This window comes from Ptychodera flava, chromosome 15, assembly GCF_041260155.1.
Source record: "Ptychodera flava strain L36383 chromosome 15, AS_Pfla_20210202, whole genome shotgun sequence".
Lineage (NCBI taxonomy): Eukaryota > Metazoa > Hemichordata > Enteropneusta > Ptychoderidae > Ptychodera > Ptychodera flava.
The window spans coordinates 40,964,382-40,988,648 of record NC_091942.1 but is presented as its reverse complement, the minus strand read 5'-3'; the positions used below and the strand labels follow the sequence as shown (position 1 = coordinate 40,988,648).

The 24,267-nt window shown below is 37.1% G+C and overlaps 3 protein-coding genes across 3 annotated transcripts in view; all 3 read right to left on the bottom strand.

The window, feature by feature from the left end:
* Positions 1-4,655, bottom strand: part of LOC139152194 (uncharacterized) — a 460,524-nt gene extending 455,869 nt beyond the window's left edge. Inside the window, exon 1 of the mRNA XM_070725331.1 lies at positions 4,508-4,655. The gene's annotated coding sequence lies outside the window, so the exon portion shown is untranslated. The remainder of the gene's footprint in view (positions 1-4,507) is intronic.
* A 14,349-nt stretch (positions 4,656-19,004) lies between these two features.
* LOC139150797 (uncharacterized) lies at positions 19,005-19,943 on the bottom strand. Its single transcript, XM_070723190.1, has one exon. The coding sequence runs from the start codon at positions 19,941-19,943 to the stop codon at positions 19,005-19,007; it is 939 nt and encodes a 312-aa protein (XP_070579291.1).
* A 148-nt stretch (positions 19,944-20,091) lies between these two features.
* On the bottom strand, positions 20,092-20,499 carry LOC139150796 (uncharacterized). Its single transcript, XM_070723189.1, has one exon. The coding sequence runs from the start codon at positions 20,497-20,499 to the stop codon at positions 20,092-20,094; it is 408 nt and encodes a 135-aa protein (XP_070579290.1).
* Positions 20,500-24,267: the final 3,768 nt, after the last annotated feature.

The window sequence follows — 24,267 nt, the reverse complement described above, 5'->3', positions numbered from 1 at the left end:
TACAAAAGACATTTTCTGTCATATATCATGTATTATACAATCTATTTCAGCCATTTTGAAGTTTAAATATATTTCTTGAGCATAAAAGAAACACCTTTAGCGGTTCAATGTTTTTAAAAGACACTTTGATAACATTCACAAATTAAAAATGGCTAACAAATTAATACCAAGATACTTTCTAATATAAATAGGCTTCTGGTACAGTTTTTAGCAATAGTAGTATCAAGAAAAAAACTGTCAAGAAGGCACTGCACCCAACAAAGCATATTGTGCTCAAAAAACAAATTGCAAATTTTTATCCAATTTTGATTAATTTGTTAACACAAGATTAAAAATTTGTCAGGTCCACCTTTAAGCTTGGCAAGCAGTCGTAAGTTGCATGATATAGAAGTGTTAATGTATGCAAATGTATACAAAGCACCCGATTTCCTGCTTCCCTTTTATCCCAATTTCAAGATTTCCAAAGAATTTAACTCTAGTCTGGCTGGGTCAAACTTTCTGAAATCTTCACATTATGTTCTTTGAATGCTAAATAACAAAACAAGTGTTTTGTTTTGCCATAAAATTCTTACATTTTGAATAAAAGGCATTTTTATTTTGCTAATCATGGTTTTAAGCACTTTTTTGAATGTCAGTCTTTCAGCCCATGCCATATTAGAATGAGGATAGATAATGAAAAATAAAATTGTCGTTTTTTTTCTACATATACTCTTGTTTCAAGTGAAGAATTACATTTCACAAAATAGTTTCTATGGGTTTCCTTGTCATCTTAGACAAGAAATATTCCTTTGAAAATCTTATGTCCTTGAACATTTATTTTTTAAAATATGGAAAATATACTATAAATTTACTTACAATAACGATCCATTTAAGAATAAAAGTTTATTTTGCTAGGTGTCTATGATACCTGAATTTGTTAACATGCTCCATAAATGTGTTGTATTTTGAAAAGAGTGTTAAAGTGAATTTGGTAGAATTACATAGCTGACTTCCGAACGGATTAAAATACGTATATGTTGATGTGCTTTTACTATTGAGATGTATTATTTTGTGATATGACAATCGTTAATGATTGTTAGTCATCTAATAATAATCTCTTTCTGAATATAACATTAGATTCATCTGTGTACGGCATTATTTGTGATTTTTATAGATGTTTTATAGTCTACAGTGTCAAAGCATGTAAGCTTTAATGTTTACTGTTTTAAAAAAGTCGTTTACAAAATCTTGGTTTTTAATTTAGACCGAGCCCCTTCTTATGGACGAGTGCATGCATCTTTGTACATCGCCCAAGATGATAGACAAGAAGTCATCACATATAACAGCAAAAATACAATGACAATAAACACAACAAAGATAATAAAAATGCAGAAACAAAAAAAAAACTAATGTGATCAAAAATAACAAATGACACAATACAGACAAATTAAAACTTACGGTAGCGCTGTTGCCAAACAATGTCAGACTCTAAAAGACTTGATCAACACGCAAACTCACAAAAATTGAAAACTGTACGCTTAGTGAAGGTTTAACATTAATTCAAACAACTCATCAGCCCAACAGAATCCAACTGTCACACAATACAAACATGTACGACTCATGATGTACTTGTTTGTATTGTGTGTGTAATAGTTGGATTCTGTGTTTGGATTTATTGTAAGCCTTTGCTAAAGCATGCAGTATTCAGTTTTTGTGAGTTTGTGTGTCCATAATGTTTTTATGAATCTGACATTGTTTGCAATAGTGTATTATGGCATATTTTTAAGGAGCTTTCAGTAATAACAGGAGGGATTGGCCAGGGGAATTTCACACACACCTATACCGTAAAATGTGACCCTCCCACCTATCCTCCTGTCTAAAATGTGACCCTCCCCCTTGTTCGACATTCTAAAACTTGACCCTCCCCCCCACTACTGCGGTATTCTCCCAAGGAATAACTAAAAAGGTATCAGCTAATTTACATAACAATTGGTTCAATTATTATGTTAGGGACAAATTACAGAGGGGAGGGCTGGTGTTTTTGGAGGGACATTCACAATTTATCACGAAAAAATTTTTGAAGAGATATGGTATTTCATACATTTGAGGGAGAGTCACAATATTTTGTGCAACTATAAGAAGGCAAGATGTAGCTGATTTAGTGCTTCATCCAAAAATATCAAATCATAATACATGGAGTCTATCAGGCAAATTATTGACAATTTACCTCCACAAAACATGCTATATCTGTATTTTATATATGTTTGATAATGTATTTAAATGTACTTTGCTTGAATAGGGAAGTACAATGTGCATTTGTGTACAAGAAATTGATTTCTGAATTTCATCTAAAAAGTTGGTTCACTATCCATGGTGTCTATGATGATATTATAAATAGTTTTTTACCAATACAAAAATAGGTAAATCTTTCCATTTGAGTACTCTTGATTATTGATATTAATTTTCTTGATTAGACTAGAGTGGTTACAAGTCTATCATGGTTGTGTTAGAAATTTGATTTTGGAATTTCACTGAAATGTGGATTCACTATGCATAGCTGTCTATGATGAAACTATGAATAATTTTTTTTCAGTACAAAATTAGATAAATCTGTGCATTTATGTATGCTTGATTATTTAGATTATTATTCTTGATTAGACTAGATTGGTTACAAGTCTATGGTTGTGTAAGAAATTTGATTTTGGAATTTCACTGAAATGTCAATTTACTATGCAAGGCGATCTATAATGTGTACGAATTTGTTGGTGATTTCCTATTCAGTAAACAGTAAACATTACAGATTACACTGCATGAAAACCCAATAATTCAGATAAATGCCTGTATTATAGAATAATACACGTGAATTCACATGAATCCACATGAATACAGGCTTGCTGAATACAAAAAATGGATTCTTGACTGTATTCATCTGTATATGCACTCTTCAGATAAAATACAGGCAATAATCCATGTTAATACAGTAAGTATTATTGGGTTTTCATGCAGTGTTACATGTTTTGACACTGCAGTGTTTAACACCCATACAAATTACAAAAATGCCGTACACAGATGAACCCAATGTTATATTTAGAAAGAGAATATGTTATTTAGAAGACTAACAATCATTAACAGTCATCATATATGGAACAAGTCATCGTTGATGACACAGTCCCCACTTGTTAATGGGTACTTTGATTACAGGTCCTCAGAGAGGCTAAGGGTCCTCTTCATTAGGTCTGTGATAAAAATACTTTGATACAGATGGCCAAGAATGAGTTCCATGGTGATGAAAACATAAAACCAATGTAGGCCACTACCCTAAAGGTCATTACATGAGTCAACTGGGAATTAGTTGACAGGATGTTGCAAAACATTTTTTCATACTATCCTAACACGTCATGTCTGAGTTATGGCTCAGTACATGAGAAAATCATAACAAAATCGCCGCCACGCAGCGATATTTGATCTAACTGTTTAAAATATCAACACGTATATGTATGACATAAGTCAATGTCCAGGTACAAACTTTGAATAAAATCAGTTGAGACTTGCCAGAGTTATGGCTCTCGACATGAAAAAAACCATAACAAAATTGCCACCATGTGGCCATATTGGACCATATCGAGAAACAAATCGACTTACATATGTATACTATAAGTCAATGTCTTTGTACCAACTTTGAATAAATTTGCTTGATACATGTCTGAGTTATGGTTTAGGACATGGAAAATCATAAAAAATGGCCACACGGCGGCCATATTGGATCGTATCACAAAACAAATCAATGTGCATATATGTATGACATAGGTCAATGTCCTTGTACCAACTTTGAATAAAATCAGTTGAGATATGCCTGAATTATGGCTCTGTACACGAAAAAAATCGTAACAAAATGGCCACACAGCAGCCAAATTGGATCATATCACAAAAATTGACGTGAATATGTATGACATTGGTCAATGTCCTTGTACCAACTTTGAATAAAATCGGTTGAAATTTGTCTGAGTTATGGCGCTGTACATGAAAAAATTGTAATAAAATGGCCATCTGGCGGCCATATTGGATTGTATTACAAAACAAATCGACATGCATATACACAGGTCCAGTAGGCATAATTTGTGATGATTTTTTCCTATTATTATCATAAAAAATAATTATGAATATTAATAAATTATTAATATGAATGTTACAGAATATTACAACTTTTATACACACAATGTCGTCTACTTTGTGTAAATGCCACCTGGAAACTCCATTGTTTTGATAATTATGATTATTCATAAATTATGATTATGATTAATAAAGTCATATTTTACACATTGTAATGTGCTTATGTGAACAACCCTCTGGAAACCCTCATACAGTTTCACAATGCCAAAACATACAAGTGACACCATTGCCCAGGTTCAGTCTACAGCGAGAGTTACCATTGCCCAGGTTCAGTCTACGGCGAGAGTTACTACACAGTGTATATAAAGAGAAGGTAGCCAGCTCCACTCGCCAGTAAACTGACATACCCATGAATTACCTCCGTTTTCTTCACTTCTGCATGTTGATTCTCAAAATTTCTCCCGGTGTTGGCAAGTCCATAAATCAGCCATCAAATCTACCCAGTTTTGACCACTTAGACGGAAAATTTGTGAAGTTTGAGGCTGCGAGAAGGTATATATCGCCAATGAAATGATGCAGCCTTAGCGGAATCGACAGCATCCGGGATCTTTTAGGGCCGTTTACGAAATTTGAATGTAGCCGCCAAGGAGGGCCGAGGGCGGAGCCATGATTTAACGTTATTAGATATGCTGACATAATTGATCGTACGGCCAATGAACGCTCATAACCTTTTTTACACATGAAAGTTACACTTACACTGTACGATTACTTCATGGTACGATGCTGTGTGTTCCGCTACAGCTAATCGCCCCGCTCACCACAATAAGTGATTCCCGGGTTGTGCGGGCGCGTTCGAATTTTACTGTTTTCAACTCATGGGGGCGCACTTTTTGGGGTAAAAATTTGTCGTCTGTCACTGTGCGCATAGCGAAGTTCATCGTCAAGATGGCGTCAATTACTACAGACGACGTCAAGAAAATGAAAGTACCTGAGCTCAGAAAATTTCTCAAAAGTAGGAATGTAACTTGTGGTGAGGCGACGAAGGCACAACTTGTGGAACTTTCGGTGTTAACGCTTGAGTTGGATGTTAGGGCGATAGCCGATGATGACTATGAAAAATCACTCGGCGAACGCAGAACAGTGATTGATGGCGGTAGACAAGTTGTATTGCCTGACCCAAATGTGATCACACAATGGGAAAGCAGTCTTAAATAAAATGATGCCAAAATCGATATTGCCGATGTTTTGTTTATTTGATATCCCACTGTTGTTGGAGTACATCTCGCATGAAAAAATACAGATACGATCGGGGATATCGTCTTTATAAAGATGGTAACATCATAGGTGTACAGCTACATCCCATGCCAGATGTCAATCATCTCTACGTAATGGGCGACTGTGTACGAGAAACAAGCGTCCGTGAAAAACCGTACAAAACCTGGTTACTGCTGTCTGAGGAAGGTGATATTGTATCCGGTGGATGCACTTGTGTAGCGTAAGTTTCTGTTATATCATTTAAATATAAGAACAAAGACAGACATTTGAACGCAATGAACCTACTGATAATTAGGAAAATTTGAGACACAACGAATAATCGTCGGCAGTTGTTCTATTGTTTCTTGTCGTCAATTGAAAACATGAACTATTGAACATGAAATGTCGTTTCCCTCCTTGTGTAAGTTGTGACAAATTTATTTTTATGTAGTCTGCGAATTCAGCTTGAAACATTTGACTAGCGAAGTTCCATCGTCGAACTACATCCTCATTCAAACTAAATGACAAAAACGAAAAGGGGCACCTCAAATATCCACAAACGTAACAGTTAATATTTTTTTCGATTTTGCAATTTTCGACATTGCCATGTACAGTGAGCAATGAGTGGAGTCATTCAGCTTCGTTTTGTTTATAGTTACGCCGTGTTGTTAGGTACAAAAATAGAACTCTTTACATTGTTGCAAGTTTTAGTGTTACTTTTTAGATAATTTATAGATGGCTACAAAAAAGGTCAGTGACTTTGTTTCTACCAAGAAAATAAACAAACGGCAAGTTGACCTATTTTCTTGAACTTTTTTTTTGCAGTGAACATGGAAGCTGTAAACACTGTGTAGCTTTGCTATTCAGTTTACAAGATTTCAGTGACCGCCACTGTGATAGACACACAGCCCCTGGTACTGACGTTCCATGTTACTGGGATCGTCCTCGGCAGGAATCACGACCGCTTCCAATAGATGACATCAATATCGGACACTCTGATAACAGTACATTGTTAGAACCAACATTAGAAAATTTTAACCCATTGTCATGCCAATCAAAAATCTCTGATGAACAGGTATTGCAAGAAATTCATGATTTCACAAAACATGATGACTGTCAGGTAAATGAAGTATTAGATCCAGTGACTGATGCAACTACATTTCCTTTACAAACAATACCACAGTTATTCAATGATTTTAAATCAAAACAGTCAAATCAGAGTGATTTTATCAAATTTTTACAAGAAAATATTACATCAGAATACATTACACAAATTCAGTCAGAAACTATCAGCCAGAGAATTCATTGCAATGGTATGCTCACCGAGTGGGTAGAATAACTGCTAGCAAAGCTGGGGATATTTTGAAAAAATGCAATGCCAGTAGTTCAAATTCTGATGGGATTGTCTCAGAGATATTGGGGAATGGCAGAGACCTGTCTAATGTGAAAGCTGTAAAATTTGGCCTTGATTCAGAACCAGTTGCAAAACAATTATATTTCACAGAATACTTAAAAAATCATAAAAATGCCAGGATGAATGATATTGGCCTGTGTGTACATGAAAAGTACCCAATGATCAGTGCTAGTCCGGATGGTGTTGTATCATGTGAATGTTGTGGTGAGGGTCTATGTGAGTGTAAAGCTTCTCACAAACACCGACATAGTTCTCCATTAGATGCTGCCAGAGATCCTACCTATCATAATGTATATGCTGATGCTAATGATTGTGTTAAACTTAACAGGAGATCACTGTGGTATGTTCAAATTCAGGTACAGCTGGCTTGTACTATGCGGAAATGGTGTGATTTTGTTTTTTTCACCCTCAAAGATATTTCTGTAGAACGAATTTATTTTGATCATGATTTCTGGGAAATGTCATTACCCAAACTATTGAGATTTTACAGAGAACATGTTGTTCCACGTCTCACATAGGAATGTGAATGAGAAATTGCAGACATGTATACACTTGTTATTGAAGCTTTAGTATCTGTATCTTTTTAGGGTGATCCTCAAATTGTACCCTTCAAAGGGACAAAGTTACTCATTTTTGACATTATTTCAGTTATTTTAGTTTCTTTTGAAATATTTTTGATGATGATCTGCTCACTAAATTATGCTAATCCAGTTGTTATACTATAGTACAACTCTCAACCAGTGCATGGTTATAGTGTGTGAACACTTCCATTAAACAATTTTGGTACATACCAAAATCAAACGATGGAAGTTATCATGCATTATGCCCATGTACAGGGTAGAGGTTGAGATTTGTGAACCAGTCATTGGGCCCATTTCAATGGGCAGATAAATACAAATATAGAAACACAAATAACTGAAATAATGTCAAAAATGGGTGACTTTGTCCCTTTAAGCAAGAGAATCTATCTCTCTGATGTGACAGTAAAGATAAAAAAAATCAGAAAAATACATTAGGATATTTGAAATCGTTTTTGTAAAGGCCAATGTCCTAGTAGGGGTTTCTAATCATTTTTCAACATATATTTCCCAAATATTAGTTCTTGAATTTGTTAAGGTTGTGTTAATTTACAAATACTACTACGCCTGATACAGTACAATACTATTTTATTTTCATGAAAAGGTAAAATTACTTGTACACAAAATAACTTAGTGATAAATACAAATATTGCTGTTTATATGGTACATGCTATACATACTTTAAATACACTGATTCCAAATCAAACAGTATTACTGTGATCTAATTATATAAATATTCAATGTAAATTACTGGCAGATGTCTGTTTGGTTAATAATTTGAATAGATAATTAAAATCATTTTCTTCAATATTTACATGGTCAACTAGTACAGTAAGCAGTATTTAAATATGCTTACACCTTTCATAATTTATTATAAGTATTTATAGAAATTCAAGAGTTTTGGTATTCTATTATTAAATGTGAAATGTATATTACTGAAATAAAATATAAACATTTTGATTTTCTGAAATAAATTATTTGTTTTATATCACTAGATATCTGTTTACTTAATGTTTAACATCAAGCATCTTCACCACTTTTGATAACATCACCAATGTATTGGGTACAAAGCATTATCTACTTTTTTACAAGCTTGGCATGAAATTACAAATACCTGCAGCAACACTGACCATTTGATTCATTACTGGTTTAAGTTTAAGTGGTATTACCTGATTCAGTAAATTAAATGATTTCAAACGGCCAATGGCTCTTTCAACATGTATGCGCAATCTAGCAATTTTGCGTGTTTCAATAACTTCTTTAGCATTCAGTCTTTTACCTTTGCCATATTTACTTTTCCGTGTAAATGGAGGAATACGTAAAAGTGCTTTCTTTCTTAGAAGCAAATCCCTAATATTAAACCCACGGTCAGCCATAATTTCATCACCCTCTTCAATCAGATCTAAATATCCACTGTGTTCTGTAAGGTATCTGTCTGAAACATTCCCACCCCATAAATTTGATAAGAATGAAAACATACCAGAGGGAGTGATAGATACAAGTAATTTAAGAGTATTGTGTGATTTGTATGAACTGTATGTGGCGATTTGTGCTTTAGGTTTCCGTGGTTTCTGAACATAAAATTCTGTACAATCTATTATGCTTCTTGTATTTGGATACTGTTCCCTGAATGACAGTGGCATATTTTCATTACCTGTTGTCGTGATGGCCATTTTATGATTAATTTCATTATTTTTGAAATATATGTAATCCATGTTATAAATACCTGTGAAACTCTGGTTTTGGAAACCCCAAAAATATCCCCAATAAAAAAACTAAGAAGCCCTAAACGTAATCTAACTAAGGTCATAAGATACTCATCATATCTCTGTAATTTACGTTTTGGTCCTGTCTTCTTTCTTTGCTGACTTTGATAATTCTTTTCCTGTGCACTTGTACTATCACTCCAGTATTTTAGCTGTGGTTCCTTATTATCAAGAATATTAAAGAAGGAATTTAAATATTGGCGGGAAGGAAACCCTGTATATCTAAATACACTTTCATCAGATTCAATTACTTTTTCAATAAACAGTTCTCTTCTCAAATTGTCTCTGTCAGTCAGCTTCTCTTTCAGTTCTGAATGTTCATTTAGCAACTTATCAATGTCATTTCCACAAATATCTGTTTGAGTTGTGCTGTCAACATACACACCAATTCTCTTCCTGTTGGCATCTGCCTGATCTGCTGTCCATCCATCTCCAAGCTTTGTTAGGTTTAGTTTTCCAAGTTTTCTCATCTGAGTGCTCTCCATCATCATCACTCATAGCTGTATACAGGTAATCATGCTGATTGATTGGCTCTATCATATTCAATGAAGAACCTATAGAGACAAAAAATATGTCTTTTGTCATTTTGAAAGCTTATGAAGGAATGGTTAACTTGTGAAACTATCCAAATTAAAACTCATTATACTATAACTTGTACTGTCAAGTCAAAACAAGACATCCCCATGACATACAACAACCTTCATGGAGGCATACTTTTTGATGTGATAACATCATTGTTAAAAGGATGTAAGTAAAGGTAAAGTCAGTGTCTGGTATAGGTTGATAAAATATATTTGGCCTCAACCCAAATATTGGCGATAATTGCCTGTTAAGGATGTACAGGTGGTAAAATTGAAAGTACTGTCAATGTCAATAAATTGTCAATTTTTGGATTCTTCTTTGTTAGTATAATCAAAATGTGTAATAAAAAATGAGGGTCACCATGCTCGTGTACGAGTATGAATTTTAACATTTATGAGAAAGAATGTTGAGTCAGCATTTTACCACCAATGCCTTTTTTTCTATGGACAAAATCATACATTGCCATTTATCTCAAAATTAAGGGCGATGACCCTGCAATTTTATTTCATCGCTATTATTTATTTCGTTTGTCTGAGCTTTGTGCAAATTTCCATTCAAATGACAATATAGTACAAGTTGTTTTTCTAGCAATTCTACATGTAATCCTATGAGAAGGGAAAAATTCCACATGTGCATAATGCTCAGTGGTACATCCTTAAAAGAAATTGTTTCCTACTGTAGTCAGAAAATAGATAAAGCTAATTCGCTGTAGCTTTTGGCTATTTTTTCTGTATTTTCTGTCTGTATTTCAACTACAGTTTCTGTTGTCTGAATTCCTGCAGCATGGTAGTATTATGAACACAGCCATGTGTGTTTAGTCTATGTTGAAAACTGAAATAATGTTTGAACTTGAATTCATTTTTGTTGACAATAACATTTGCGTACACAGGCTTTGTTGAAAAGTAGAGTGCAGGCCATTTTAACATGGAGTGGAACAAGACAGTGAATACTGGCCTGGAATAATGAGAAAAGAAAAACAGAAGATACAGACAGTATACCTTTTAGCACTATGTGATTCAATGACCTTATATTAAACCCTACCTATCTCACCTCTATTGAAATTATTTATGATACAATTTTTCTCTAAGCTGTCAAAAATTTGTTCATTTGATCATAGACGGTATAGCGAGCTCTACTGTCTATGATTTGATCATGGAGGTAGTAGCTCCATGATTTGATGTACCATAGACCCTGAATATACTGCATGTGGCAATCAAGGTAATATAAGTTGGAGTCACTATGTACATCATTGTACATGTTTATGCTTACCAGATAAAGAATTTGTATCAGAATGACTGCAATCCACTACCACTTCTTCACCAAGGTTACTCATCTCAGCATCTATGATTGTTGCCTGTTGCTGCAGCTCTACATTTTCTTTCTGGGGTTGCAACTCCAATACGCAAAAGCAGTAGCCTGTTCACGCTTCAATATGTTAGTATTTGATCGACACACTGGCGACACCTTGTAACTATTGTACCCAAATAATGTCGGAACAGGATGTATAGATGTTGGCCCTCGTCCGCCCTCGAAATGTCTGGAGCACACTCTTGAATAGTAGTTGGGTGACCAGCCTTGTTCACGACGTAACATTTTTATCCACTGCCGTCGTAACCTTGCATTTTTCAGTTTGGTCGGGAAAGCATGAAATGTTACATTGGTCATCCACGGATATTTCGACAATTTTTTCCTTTTTTCCGCTGACGCCGAGCATCCTGGAGCATTGCACACGAACCTAACCATGCTGGTTGCGCTAGGACGTCGATAAACACTGTAAAATATATTTCTAACCTGTATCAGCAGACGATGTTGACGGCTGGGTCGTACAAAACAGATCACGCGCTCCGTGTTTACAAATTTTAACCCCAAAGAAATTTCTCTGACGTCACCAGACATGCGCCCTCACACAACCATTGTGTATGAATCGTTCGTTTTGCACGCAACCCGGGAAAGGGCTATTGACCGGGGCGATTAGCTGTAACGGAACACACAGCATGATCGTACGCAGGGCAAGGTCTGTCCAAGGATGGATGTGCCTCAAGTCAACGGTCCAAGCTATGTATGTGTGATTACAAACGGATGACGGGTTGCAGATGCGTTTGTTTATGATAGATACCCGGTTGACATTGTGAAAATATGTCAAGTTCCAGAGACTTGGCGAGGAGACCTCAAAACAGCGTACGTACGTACGCAGTCACCTTCCAATTGAACTTGTGATTTTCAGAGATTTACAATGAAAATACAGGCTGCGTTGACTGTCGTCTATTTTGCTGCCCAACAAAATATTAAAAACGCAGTCACGGACGTGTTTTACAGACAAAGCACAGACAATGTACCTTGAAATCGCTATCTTTTTTTATTGAAAAGGCGTACGCGTGCTGGCGTTACGAGGACCTGTTACTTTTTTATGAATATGTTAGACAAATATATCCATGTCTTGCAAAAAATACTGAGAAAAAGTTAAATTTTAATAATATTATCCATAGTTTTATTACAGAGCTTCCGTTAACGCAAAATCCTGCGTATTTCAAGCCTGTTATTAGTCCCCACGGACACCGTCCGGGGGGACTTATAGGTTTGGTCATGTCCGTGCGTGCGTCCGTGCGTGCGTCCGTCCGTCCGTCCGTTCACGCAGATATCTCAGAGATGCAGGGAGTGATTTCATTCAAACTTGGTACAAGGATTACTTCATATGTCATACAGATGCACGTCGATTTGTTTTGTGATGCGATCCAATATGGCCGCCAGGCGGCCATTTTATTACGATTTTTTCATGTACAGAGCCATAACTCAGACATGTTTCAACTGATTTTATTCAAAGTTGGTACAAGGACATTGACCAATGTCGTAGATATGCACGTCGATTTGTTTTGTGATATGATCCAATATGGCCGCCAGGCGGCCATTTTATTACAATTTTTTCATGTACAGAGCCATAACTCAGACATGTTTCAACCGATTTTATTCAAAGTTGGTACAAGGACATTGACCAATGTCATAAATATGCATGTCAATTTGTTTTGTGATACGATCCAATATGGCCGCCAGTCGGCCATTTTATTACAATTTTTTCATGTACAGAGCCATAACTCAGACATGTTTCAACCAATTTTATTCAAAGTTGGTACAAGGACATTGACCAATGTCATAGATATGCACGTCAATTTGTTTTGTGATACGATCCAATATGGCTGCCATGCGGCCATTTTGCTACGATTTTTTCATGTACAAAGCCATAACTCACACATGTTTCAACCGATTTTATTCAAAGTTGATACAAGGACATTGACCAATGTAATACATATATACGTCGATTTGTTTTGTGATACGATCCAATATGGCCGCTAGGCAGCCATTTTATGACGATGTTTTCATGTACAGAGCCATAATACTCAGACATGTATCAAACGAATTTATTCAAAGTTGGTACAAGGAGATTGACTAATGTCATACATATGCATGTCAATTTGTTATGTGATACGATCCAATATGGCTGCCATTCGGCCATTTTGTTACGATTTTTTCATGTACAGAACCATTATACTCAGGCATATCTCAACCGATTTTATTCAAAGTTGGTACAAGGACATTAACCTATGTCATACATATGTAGGTCAATTTGTTTTATGATATGATCCAATATGGCTGCATGGCAGCCATTTCATTACAATTATTTCATGTCCTTAGCCAAAACTTGAGCACGTCTCAACTGATTTTATTCACCAATTTTATGCAAACTTTGTACAAGGACATTGACTTATGTCATGCATATGCACATTGATTTGTTTTGTGATACAATCCAATATGGCCGCCTTGTGGCCATTTTTTCCCGATTTTTTCATGTCTGGAACCATAACTCAGACATGTATCAAGTGAATTTATTCAAAGTTGGTACAAGGACATTGATTTATTTATCTGTATGTATGTGGATTGGTTTAACGAGATGGTCCAATATGGCCACATGGTAGCAATTTTGTTATGGTTGTTTCATGTCGAGAGCCATAACTCTGGCAAGTCTCAACTGATCTTATCCAAAGTTGGTACATGAACATTGATATACTTGTTGATTTTTTAAACAGTAAGATCAAATATCGCTGCATGGTGGTGATTTTGTTACAGTTTTCTAATGTACAGAACCGTAACTCAGACATATTTCCACCAGTATCATTCAAAGTTGGTACAAGGACATCGACCTATTTCATACATATGCTCGTCAATTTGTTTCACGTCATGTAGCAGTAACATGTCAATTATTGAAGTTTCGTAAGTAGGCTAATATGTCAAGAAATACTACATCAAATTCATGAAACTTTGAGCAGATGTTAAGCTCACATTGCTTTTACATTGAAAAAGACATTTATCAGTGTCATTTTAATTAATTTGTAATTGCATAAGTAATGGACTTACCTAATTAGAGTGATATAGCCACAAATTAATACAACGTCAAATTTGATGAAACCACCACTTATATAGTGGTTCAAGATTGTACTACCGATTTTGTCAGTGATCTTATGTTTCTTTGTGTGTTTGTTTTTACTGTTTATTGGACCTGGTAAATTTATTTGTTACCTTGAATGATAACGATTATTGGACCTGATTTGATGTCTATTGATACAGATGTTGATCTCATAGTGTTGTAAATACTGCATCAAACTTTATGAAATATGGTACCAGTGATAATCTGTTAAATAGGATTGTATACAAAAATGTTATGCAACATCCTGTCGATTAATTCCTAGTTGACTCATTTTATGAACTTTAGGATGGTGCCTACATTGGTTTTATGTTTTCATCACCATGGATCTCATTCTTGGCCATTGAGCGCCATCTCTATCAAAGTATTTTTATCACAAACCTAATTAATGAAGAGGACTCTATCCTCTCTGAGGACATGTAATCAATGTACCCATTAACAAGTGGGGACTGTGTCATCAACAATGACTTGTTACTTTGAAGTACGCAAAGTAAAATGACGTCTGCGATGCGTAATCCGATACGCATTAAAAAGCGCAGGCTCTGTAACAAAGACATGAGCACACGTAGTTTCCCTCCAATGTGAAGTTTATCCAGGACTAAAAATAAATTGTTTGCTGATAAAAATGTTCATAATTTAGCAATATTTTGTCCTACATCCTGTCAATCACTTTTTCCTTCAAGTCTGTACCAATAAAAATGTAACAAGTTCAATAGAGTTCGTCGTTACTGCAAAAAATGTTTTTTCCGCTGCGCCCAATGCATACTTGTAAACCCTGAAGATCTCCTGGTCGAATATCAAGTTTAAGTTAATGTTACGCGGACTAAAAAATAATAGTTTTATGCCGGTCTGCAAACTTATTCCAGAATATTGCAAAATTGGCCATAATTGCAGCCGTGATTCCAGTCTCATCTATCCCGTGTGAGCGCGTGGGTTCAGTACCCAAAATAGGATTACAACAATCGAAACGTAGTTGTCTGAGTGACGATGCCATAAATGATCTGATGGTGATAACCATGGAAGGCCCGAGACTAAGTGAATTTGACTTCAGAGCAGCGATGATAGGTCAGGCAGCGAAGGCAATAGTGGGAAGTTGTAGTCTAAATAATTAGTGAGAAATGAAAATCGTCGACAGAAAATAGAACAGAACAAATTGTGAAACTAATATCAAAGAAAAAACATTGTCACTGATGTTGTTTATTGAACACTTCAGGTCTATTCATTGACTTTTGAACCGGTTTTCGATATCGCGTAGACAGCTGTTATATATAGGTACTTACATGTAGTCATGTTGTACGCATTTTTGGTACATTTTACGCAAATAGAAAAACAATTTGCGAACAGCCTTACGCAGATTTGGAAATCCTAACCGAAGCTCTGCAGTTTTATCACACTCAGAAACTGAAGCGAGGACTTTCTGTGTCTTTGGGAAAAACAATTGACGCTACAAACGAATGCAGTAGGGTCTATGGAAAAACACACTAAAATTTTGAAGCAAGAAAATGTGAGCACGTTAAAGTAAGCCTGGAAGTGCTAGTCGTGTTCCTTGCTATTTAAGGTATTTGTGGGTACAATGTGCACATGGCGGAGGTTCTTCGGGAATAGGTGGATACCGTGGAAATGTAGCTGTGATATCGCAGCGGCGAACGCGTTCAAATCAAAGGTCACCGCCACGGCGAAATATCACAGCTAGTGGAAACATTCATTGCTACGGATTAGTCGCTGATATGTTTGGCGGAGGAGGGGCAGAGGAGTCGGTCACAGTCGATGACGGTGTGCTCACTGTCGTCGGAATTTCATCTGGACGTTTGTAATGGACGTACGTGATGACGGTGTCATCGAATAATATGGATAAGGTGTATAATGCTGGCAAACACGATCGCAGTAATCTATATTGAGCTGCCTGCCGCGGTGTTTGTTCAGTTGATGCTTCGCTGAAGCTACCACCTCCATTGATCGCATTGAAGCTGCTTTGGAGCAACCTTACAACTGCTATAAAGTTCGAAAAATACATCGTCCAACTAGAGAAATGAAACTCATTCCACGTTTTGATGTTGATCAGAGACATGTACATTCGGGTAAACTGATGAGAGGTCTTATCAAACGTCACGAGCGTTCATTGGCCGTACGATCAATTATGTCAGCATATCTAATAACGTTAAATCATGGCTCCGCCCTCGGCCCTCCTTGGCGGCTACATTCAAATTTCGCAAACGGCCCTAAAAGATCCCGGATGCTGTCGATTCCGCTAAGACAGCATCATTTCGTTGGCGATATACACCTTCTCGCAGCCCCAAACTTCACAAATTTTCCGTCTAAGTGGTCAAAACTGGGTAGATTTGATGGCTGATTTATGGACTTGCCAACACCAGGAGAAATTTTGAGAATCAACATGCAGAAGTGAAGAAAACGGAGGTAATTCATGGGTATGTCAGTTTACTGTCGAGTGGAGCTGGCTACCTTCTCTTTATATACACTGTGTAGTAACTCTCGCCGTAGACTGAACCTGGGCAATGGTAACTCTCGCCGTAGACTGAACCTGGGGTAACTCTCGCCGTAGACTGAACCTGGGCAATTGTGTCACTTGGCATACATTGTGAAACTATATAAGGGTTTCCAGAGGGTTGTTCACATAAGCACATTACAATGTGTAAAATATGATTTATTAACCATAATCATAATTTATTAATAATCATAATTATCACAACAATGGAGTTTCCAGAGAGCATTTACACAAAGTAGACGAAATGGTTTGTAAAAAAAGTTTTAATATTCTGTAACATTCATATTATAATTTATTAATATTCATAATTATTTTTTATGATAATAATAGGAAAAATCATCACACATATAATGCCTAATCGACCTGTGGCATATATATGATATAGATCAGTGTCCTTGTATTAAGTTTGAATAAAATCGGTTGAGATATGTCTGAGTTATGGCTCTGTACATGAAAAAATTGTAACAAAATGGCCACCTGGTGGCCATATTGGATTGTATCACAAAACAAATTGACGTGCATATCTATGACATTAGTCAATGTCCTTGTACCAACTTTGAATAAAATTGGTTGAAACATGTCTGAATTATGGCTCTGTACATGAAAAATTCGTAATAAAATGGCCACGTGGCGACCATATTGAATTGTATCACAAAACAAATCAACGTGAATATGTATGACATAGGTCAATGTCCTTGAACAAAGTTTGAATAAAATCGGTTGAGATATGCCTGAGTTATGGCTCTGTACATGAAAAAATCGTAACAAAATGGCCGCCTGGCGGCCATATTGGATCGTATCACAAAACAAATTGACGTGCATATCTATGACATTGGTCAAAGTTCTTGTACCAACTTTGAATAAAATTGGTTGAAACATGTCTGAGTTATGGCTCTGTACATGAAAAAATGGTAATAAAATGGCCGCCTGGCGGCCATATTGGATCGTATCACAAAACAAATTGACGTGCATATCTATGACATTGGTCAAAGTTCTTGTACCAACTTTGAATAAAATTGGTTGAAACATGTCTGAGTTATGGCTCTGTACATGAAAAAATGGTAATAAAATGGCCGCCTGGCGGCCATATTGGATCGTATCACAAAACAAATTGACGTGCATATCTATGACATTGGTCAATGTCCTTGTACCAACTTTGAATAAAATCGTTTGAAACATGCCTGAATTATGGCTCTGTACATGAAAAAATCGTAATAAAATGGCCGCCTGGCGGCTATATTGAATTGTATCACAAAACAAATCAACGTGAATATGTATGACATAGGTCAATGTCCTTGTACAAAGTTTGAATAAAATCAGTTGAGATATGCCTGAGTTATGGCTCTGTACATGAAAATATCATAACAAAATGGCCGCTTGGCGGCCATATTGAATTGTATCACAAAACAAATTGACGTGCATATCTATGACATTGGTCAAAGTCCTTGTACCAACTTTAAATAAAATTGGTTGAAACATGTCTGAGTTATGGCTCTGTACATGAAAAAATCGTAATAAAATGGCCAAACCTATAAGTCCCCCCGGACGGTGTCCATGGGGACTAAAAATCAAAATTTTAAAAATAAATGTCCAAGGACTTAACAGTTTCTTCTTGATAGATTCTAGTGCTAAAACCTATATCAAACCCTCATTTATATTAGAAGCTATCAAGAAATTGGCATTAATATGGCAGCCATATTTAATTGATGCAAATTATCAAAGGGCCTGTTGCGAAGAAGAACTGTCCAACCAATTCTCCAATAATACGAATTTATTTCAACGTAACTGCCATATACTGGCGAATAGCACTGTTTCCAATAATAGTTGTTGATACATATATCTAGTCTGACAAAACTTTCACTGTGGTTTCATCTCTGTATGCAAATTTAGAGTGACATTGAAATGTAAAGTCAGATATGCAAATATAGAGTGAAGTATGCAAATGAGAATAGAAAGGAGAATACAATTGTCCTTTTCTCCATTCTCCCCCTCAATCAGTATGTGTAACATATTGATTCTCTAATAGATACTGTAAAAAAAAAAAGAAAAAAATACAGTATCTATTAGAGAATCAATATGTTACACATACTGATTGAGGGGGAGAATAGAAAAGAGAATACAATTGTCCTTTTCTCCATTCTCCCCCTCAATCAGTATGTGTAACATATTGATTCTCTAATAGATACTGTACTTTTTTTTTACTTTAAGGAAATTACATTTCAAGTCAAAATATCCAATAGTAAAGACAATTGACACTGAATCGCGTATACTGCAAAGTAGAAATTTCATTCTGAAATGTCCAAATTTGAAAGTCTTACAAATGTCTATTTTAGTGTCTTTAAACTCAAAATTCGAGAGGGCACACTTTTGTTACAGGGCGCAGAAATTTACTCTTTCCAACTTTCACTGTAACCACACGCACATGTCCGTCACGACCAGGGTGTACTTCGGTGACTCTTCCCAACGGCCAATGTCCACGCTGTGTATCTGGAGAAATCACCAGGACAATGTCATCTACTTGTAGGTCTCTCTGTGGTGTGAACCATTTTTTCCGGATATTTAAAGTGGGTAGCCATTCTCGCAGCCAGCGTTTCCAAAAGTGTCGCATTAATTCTTGAACTCTCCTCCACCTTTTTCTAGGACTATAGTCAGTGGTGTCGACAGACGCTGGGGCAAATTCTCCACCAATTTGTCCATGAAGAAAATGGTTTGGTGTCAGAGGAGTTACATCATCTGGATTTGCAGACTGGTAGGTGATAGGCCGTGAATTGATAAGTGCTTCTGCTCCTGTCACAGCCATTAGAAGTTCCTCGTCCGTTATATCAGCATTTTTCAGTATGGCAAAGATCGCTCTTTTAGCTGCCTTGATCATAGATTCATGAACTCCACCAAAGTGAGCAGCTAAGGGAGGGTTAAAATGCCACTTTATTCCTTGATTTGCAGTGGACCCCTTGAGTTGATCCTTGTCCAGTTGTTTGACCAATTCTCTGAGTTCCTTGTCAGATGCTACGAAATTGCTACCATTGTCGGAAAGAACTTGCTTTGGAAGACCTCGACGGTTGACCATTCTGTAAAAAGCATTCAAGAATGAGTCTGTGTCAAGCCCATATGCAACTTCCAGATGAACAGTTCTGGTGGCCATGCAAGTGAACAGACACAAGTAGCGCTTTGTTCTTTGTTTACCTTTGCCTTGGATGGTGATAAATGGGCCTGCATAATCAACTGCTACATCAGCAAATGCACGCAGTGGCATCTTCAGTCGAATGTTAGGCAGTGGAGCCATTACCTGACTTGCAGATTTCGCTTTTTGTCGTCTGCATTTGGCACACTCTTTCTCCCACTGGCGGAATTCCTCTCGTCCTGCTATGATCCAAAATCGTGTTGACAAAGCAGATAGAGTGTGATTTGTCCCAGCTACATGTTTTCCCTGTTCATGATAAGCCGTGTTTGACTATTAGTTTTGTGACCCAGTTCCTCCGTGGTAGAATGACTGGATAGCGGACATCATATGGTAGGTAATCTGCATATCTTAGCCGCCCATCACATCTCATTAAACCATCTTCATCAAGTCTTGGTCGTAATCTTAGCAACTTGCTCTTCTTTGGCAATTCCTTTTTACCAACAAGTGCTGAATACTCCTCGGGAAATGATTCAGCCTGCATGGTCTTGATTATCATAATCTCTGCTTCTTCTATTTCTTCTGGAAGTAATTCTCCCTTCGTTCTCTCTTCTTTTGGCAATTTACAATTGTCCAAAAATCGCCAAAACATCAGCCGAGTTTGACAGCCATTTTCGGGCATGCATCCCTGCAGTAGACCACAGTTCAGATAGTTCTCCATATAGTCTGATACCATCACTTTCAGTTTTAACAGAGTCCATACTATCATCCATGTAAGTTGATTTTAATACTGTCTCTGCTGCCATAGGCAGTTCGCTTGTGTGGGCTTTGGCGTGTGTCTGCGTTACAAATTGCGCCAAAAATGGAGAACAATTGACTCCAAATACAACTCTTGTGAATTCGTATTCATCTGGAGCTTTATCTTCCTCTAGATCCCTCCACAGAAATCGATGACAGGGTCGATCGTCTGGTGGGATTTCTATCCTTAAATACATTTCTGCTATGTCCGAAACCAAGGCTACTGGATTTCTTCAAAAACGAATTCGAAGTAATATTCAAACAGATCATGCTGTAATTTGGGTCCTTGATATATAACATCATTTAAGGAGATACCATGATGTCTTGCAGATGCATCAAATACAATTCTGGTCTTTGTTGTGGCCTTGTCAGGTCGTACAACAGGAAAATGTGGCAAATACCAAATTTTCTTGGATTTCTCTTCAGTCGGATCGATTTTGCGGATGTATCCCTTGCCAACATATTGACGTAGATTTTCCGAATAGGCTGCTGCAATCTGTTGATTCTTTTTCAGTCTCTGTTCTGTGTTCTGCAACCGATGCAGTGCCATGTCATAATTGTCGAGCAGTTCAGGTGCATTTTCTTTCCATGGAATACCAACCCTTGGTAGCGACCCTTCTCCAACTTTAATGACCTCTCAGACATTCTGAGTGCAGCTTGATCATCGATGGACATAGTCCGAGTTTCTGTCAGACTTGGGAGATTCTCAACTTCCCAGAACTTTCGAAGTGTCAAATTTATGTCCTTCAAAGTTGATTCACCATGGGTGAAATATGTGAGTACAACGTTTGTCTGAATAGTACGCCCTTGATTACCATTTAGATTTCCGATGCAGGTCCAGCCCAATGGAGTTAATCTGGCAATAGGTTCTCCAGCTTGTCCTCTCACATCTCTATACGAATAATGCAAATCTGCATAATCAAGGCCAATAAGAACATCGACTATAGGTCTGCGTCCAAGGCGAGGAAAGTCTATACCTTAAGATGTGTCCATTTTCCCGCCATCTTGTTCCAATCTATGACCTGCATGTCACCTGTTACTCTATTTGTCGTCAGTGCACTTATCTTGGTATTCACTCGTCCATCAATACTCTCAAGTCCCACTTCTACAGTAGTTGACTGGAATGTTTTCATTTGTCCATTGAGAACATTGACAGATATAATTGCGAGGGTCTCCTTGTAATCCCAACTCGTCAGCAACATCAGCATTAATGTATGTTCCTGTGCTAGCATCATCAAGCAAAGCGTTCACCGTGAGTTTACGATTTCCATGTTTTAATACTACTGGTACAGTCCGCAAGGTGATGTGTTCTACATCAGGCGAATCTGAAATCATTGTCGTGGCTGTGTGCGATTTCACTGCATCATTAAACCTCGTTGCTCCCCCTCAGTGGAACATGCAGATAGATCTCTGACACTATCAGCAAGTCACTGTTATTGTCATGCACTTTGGGCTGTGATTGTGAAGCAATGCCCTTGTTTATTGACTTTTGATTACCTGGATTCCACCTTCTGTGTAGCAACCTGTTTTGATTGTCTTGGCAACCATAAGTTCCACATATCCTCGTTATGGTGCAATGTTGACCTCGGTGATCATCTCCAAGACAGCAATAACATAACTTGAATTGTTTTGCAGCATCCCATCTTTGGGATACGCCCATTTTCTTGAACTGATCACAACTCCATACTCCATGCTTACCACCACATACTTTGCAGGAACGATAGCTACCACTCAGAACAGGTTTCCGGTTTTCAGAACTTCCAAAATATGTTCGTGGATTGGTTGACCTGGCCCTTCTATCTACTTTCGTATTTGTGCTTGTAAGTCCTTGAACAGTTTCACTTGCAATAGTTTGGAATTCTGCTTCCTGTATGATCCAATCTCTGAGTGTTTCAACTGATTCCACCTTGTTTTTCTCAAAGATCCAGCGATGATACTGTGTCAGCATCGATTCAGTCATTTTCTTTTTGTAGCTTTGTATACAGGGAGCCATTTCCCAGTTCGTCATTTCGTCCAGATTCCTTGAGGTTGACTACAGCAATATCCAGCAAGTCCGCAAAACGTTCAATATCTCTGCTATATCCAGTTCTGATAGGTTTGAAATTTTCAAGTTCTTCTAAGTACAGCGCTATTTGACGACGCTTTCCACAATATTTCCGTTCAAGTCTCTCTTTAGCTGCTTCATAGGCAATTGCTGAATGACCCAAATTTTCAATTACTTTGAGAGCTTCTCCGGACAAGTATTGACGCAGCTGAAGAAGTTTATATTCTGGAGTTGCAGGGGACTGGTCTATACATGCATTAAAGGCTGCTTTCCAACTTTCGTAAAGTCTCTTGTCACCCGAGAATGTTGGAATTGAAACTCTTTTCAACTGTTTCCACAAATCTTGACCAATGGCGACAGAGTTTGATACTTGATTTGTATTGGCATTCAAAGTGGTTAACATACCTTGTCCTGACCTTATGTCTTCAACTGTATCCTGTTGTGGTATAGTGTCTGGCGTGGTAGTTGCATGTACATCAGGTACACTGCAAGGATCAATCTGTAATTGTGGCGATGCTTGTTGTCTCAGTCCAAGTTCCATATCAACTTCACTTGAAATCGTTTCTGTAAATTCCGTTCAGCTGCTTGAAGACGCTCATGTTCATGTTGCATCTGTTTATCCCATTCATATTGTCGACATTCATTTTCCTCTTCCAAGTCCTTTTTCATAGTTATTATCTCTTTTTCCTTTTTATTCACTTCTTCTAGGATCTTTTCAACCTCGTGGCGTGCTTCTCTTTCTTTCTGTTGACAGAGTCTAATATTAGTAGGCACTCCTGACCCTGCACTTGACATTTCATCTTTTCTCGCATGTATATAATCTTGTGCCTAATTCTGTGCTTCTGTATACTCATTTTCTAGTTTGTCCATTTCTTGACTGACCTTCTGTATATTCTGCTTTTGTTGCGAATACAAGTCCGATAATTTTGCCATAATGTCCATAGCATTTTCTTGAGCCAAGTCCAACTTTCTACACAGATCTCTCACCCTATCTTCGGCTTGGTAATTCTTCCTCCTCATCTTCTTCCAGGAGACGTAGTAGCTGGTGTCTGAGCCTGGTAAACGCTGCCTTGCTCTTCGCCTTGGCTTGCTTCAGCTCCTCCAACTGTTCTTCCAGACCTTCAGCATCTTCAGACTGCTCCACTTCTTCCGCTTCAGACTGATGGCCAACTTCTTGTTCTTCGTCCATAACTCTACTTTCTTCAAACCATGCTACCAAAATATGTTGCGAAGAAGAACAACTGTCCAACCAATTCTCCAATAATACGAATTTATTTCAACGTAACTGCCATATACTGGCGAATAGCACTGTTTCCAATAATAGTTGTTGATACATATATCTAGTCTGACAAAACTTTCACTGTGGTTTCATCTCTGTATGCAAATTTAGAGTGACATTGAAATGTAAAGTCAGATATGCAAATATAGAGTGAAGTATGCAAATGAGAATAGAAAAGAGAATACAATTGTCCTTTTCTCCAGGGCCTTTGTGAAAATTGAACCACTGAAAGTGTTTCCTTGTGAAAATTGAACCACCGAAAGTGTTTCTTCATGCGCAAGAAAAATATTAAAACTTTAAAATCACTGAAATAGCTTGTTTAAAAGCGTGGTATATGACCGTCAATGTCCTTTGTAGGAATGTTGGTG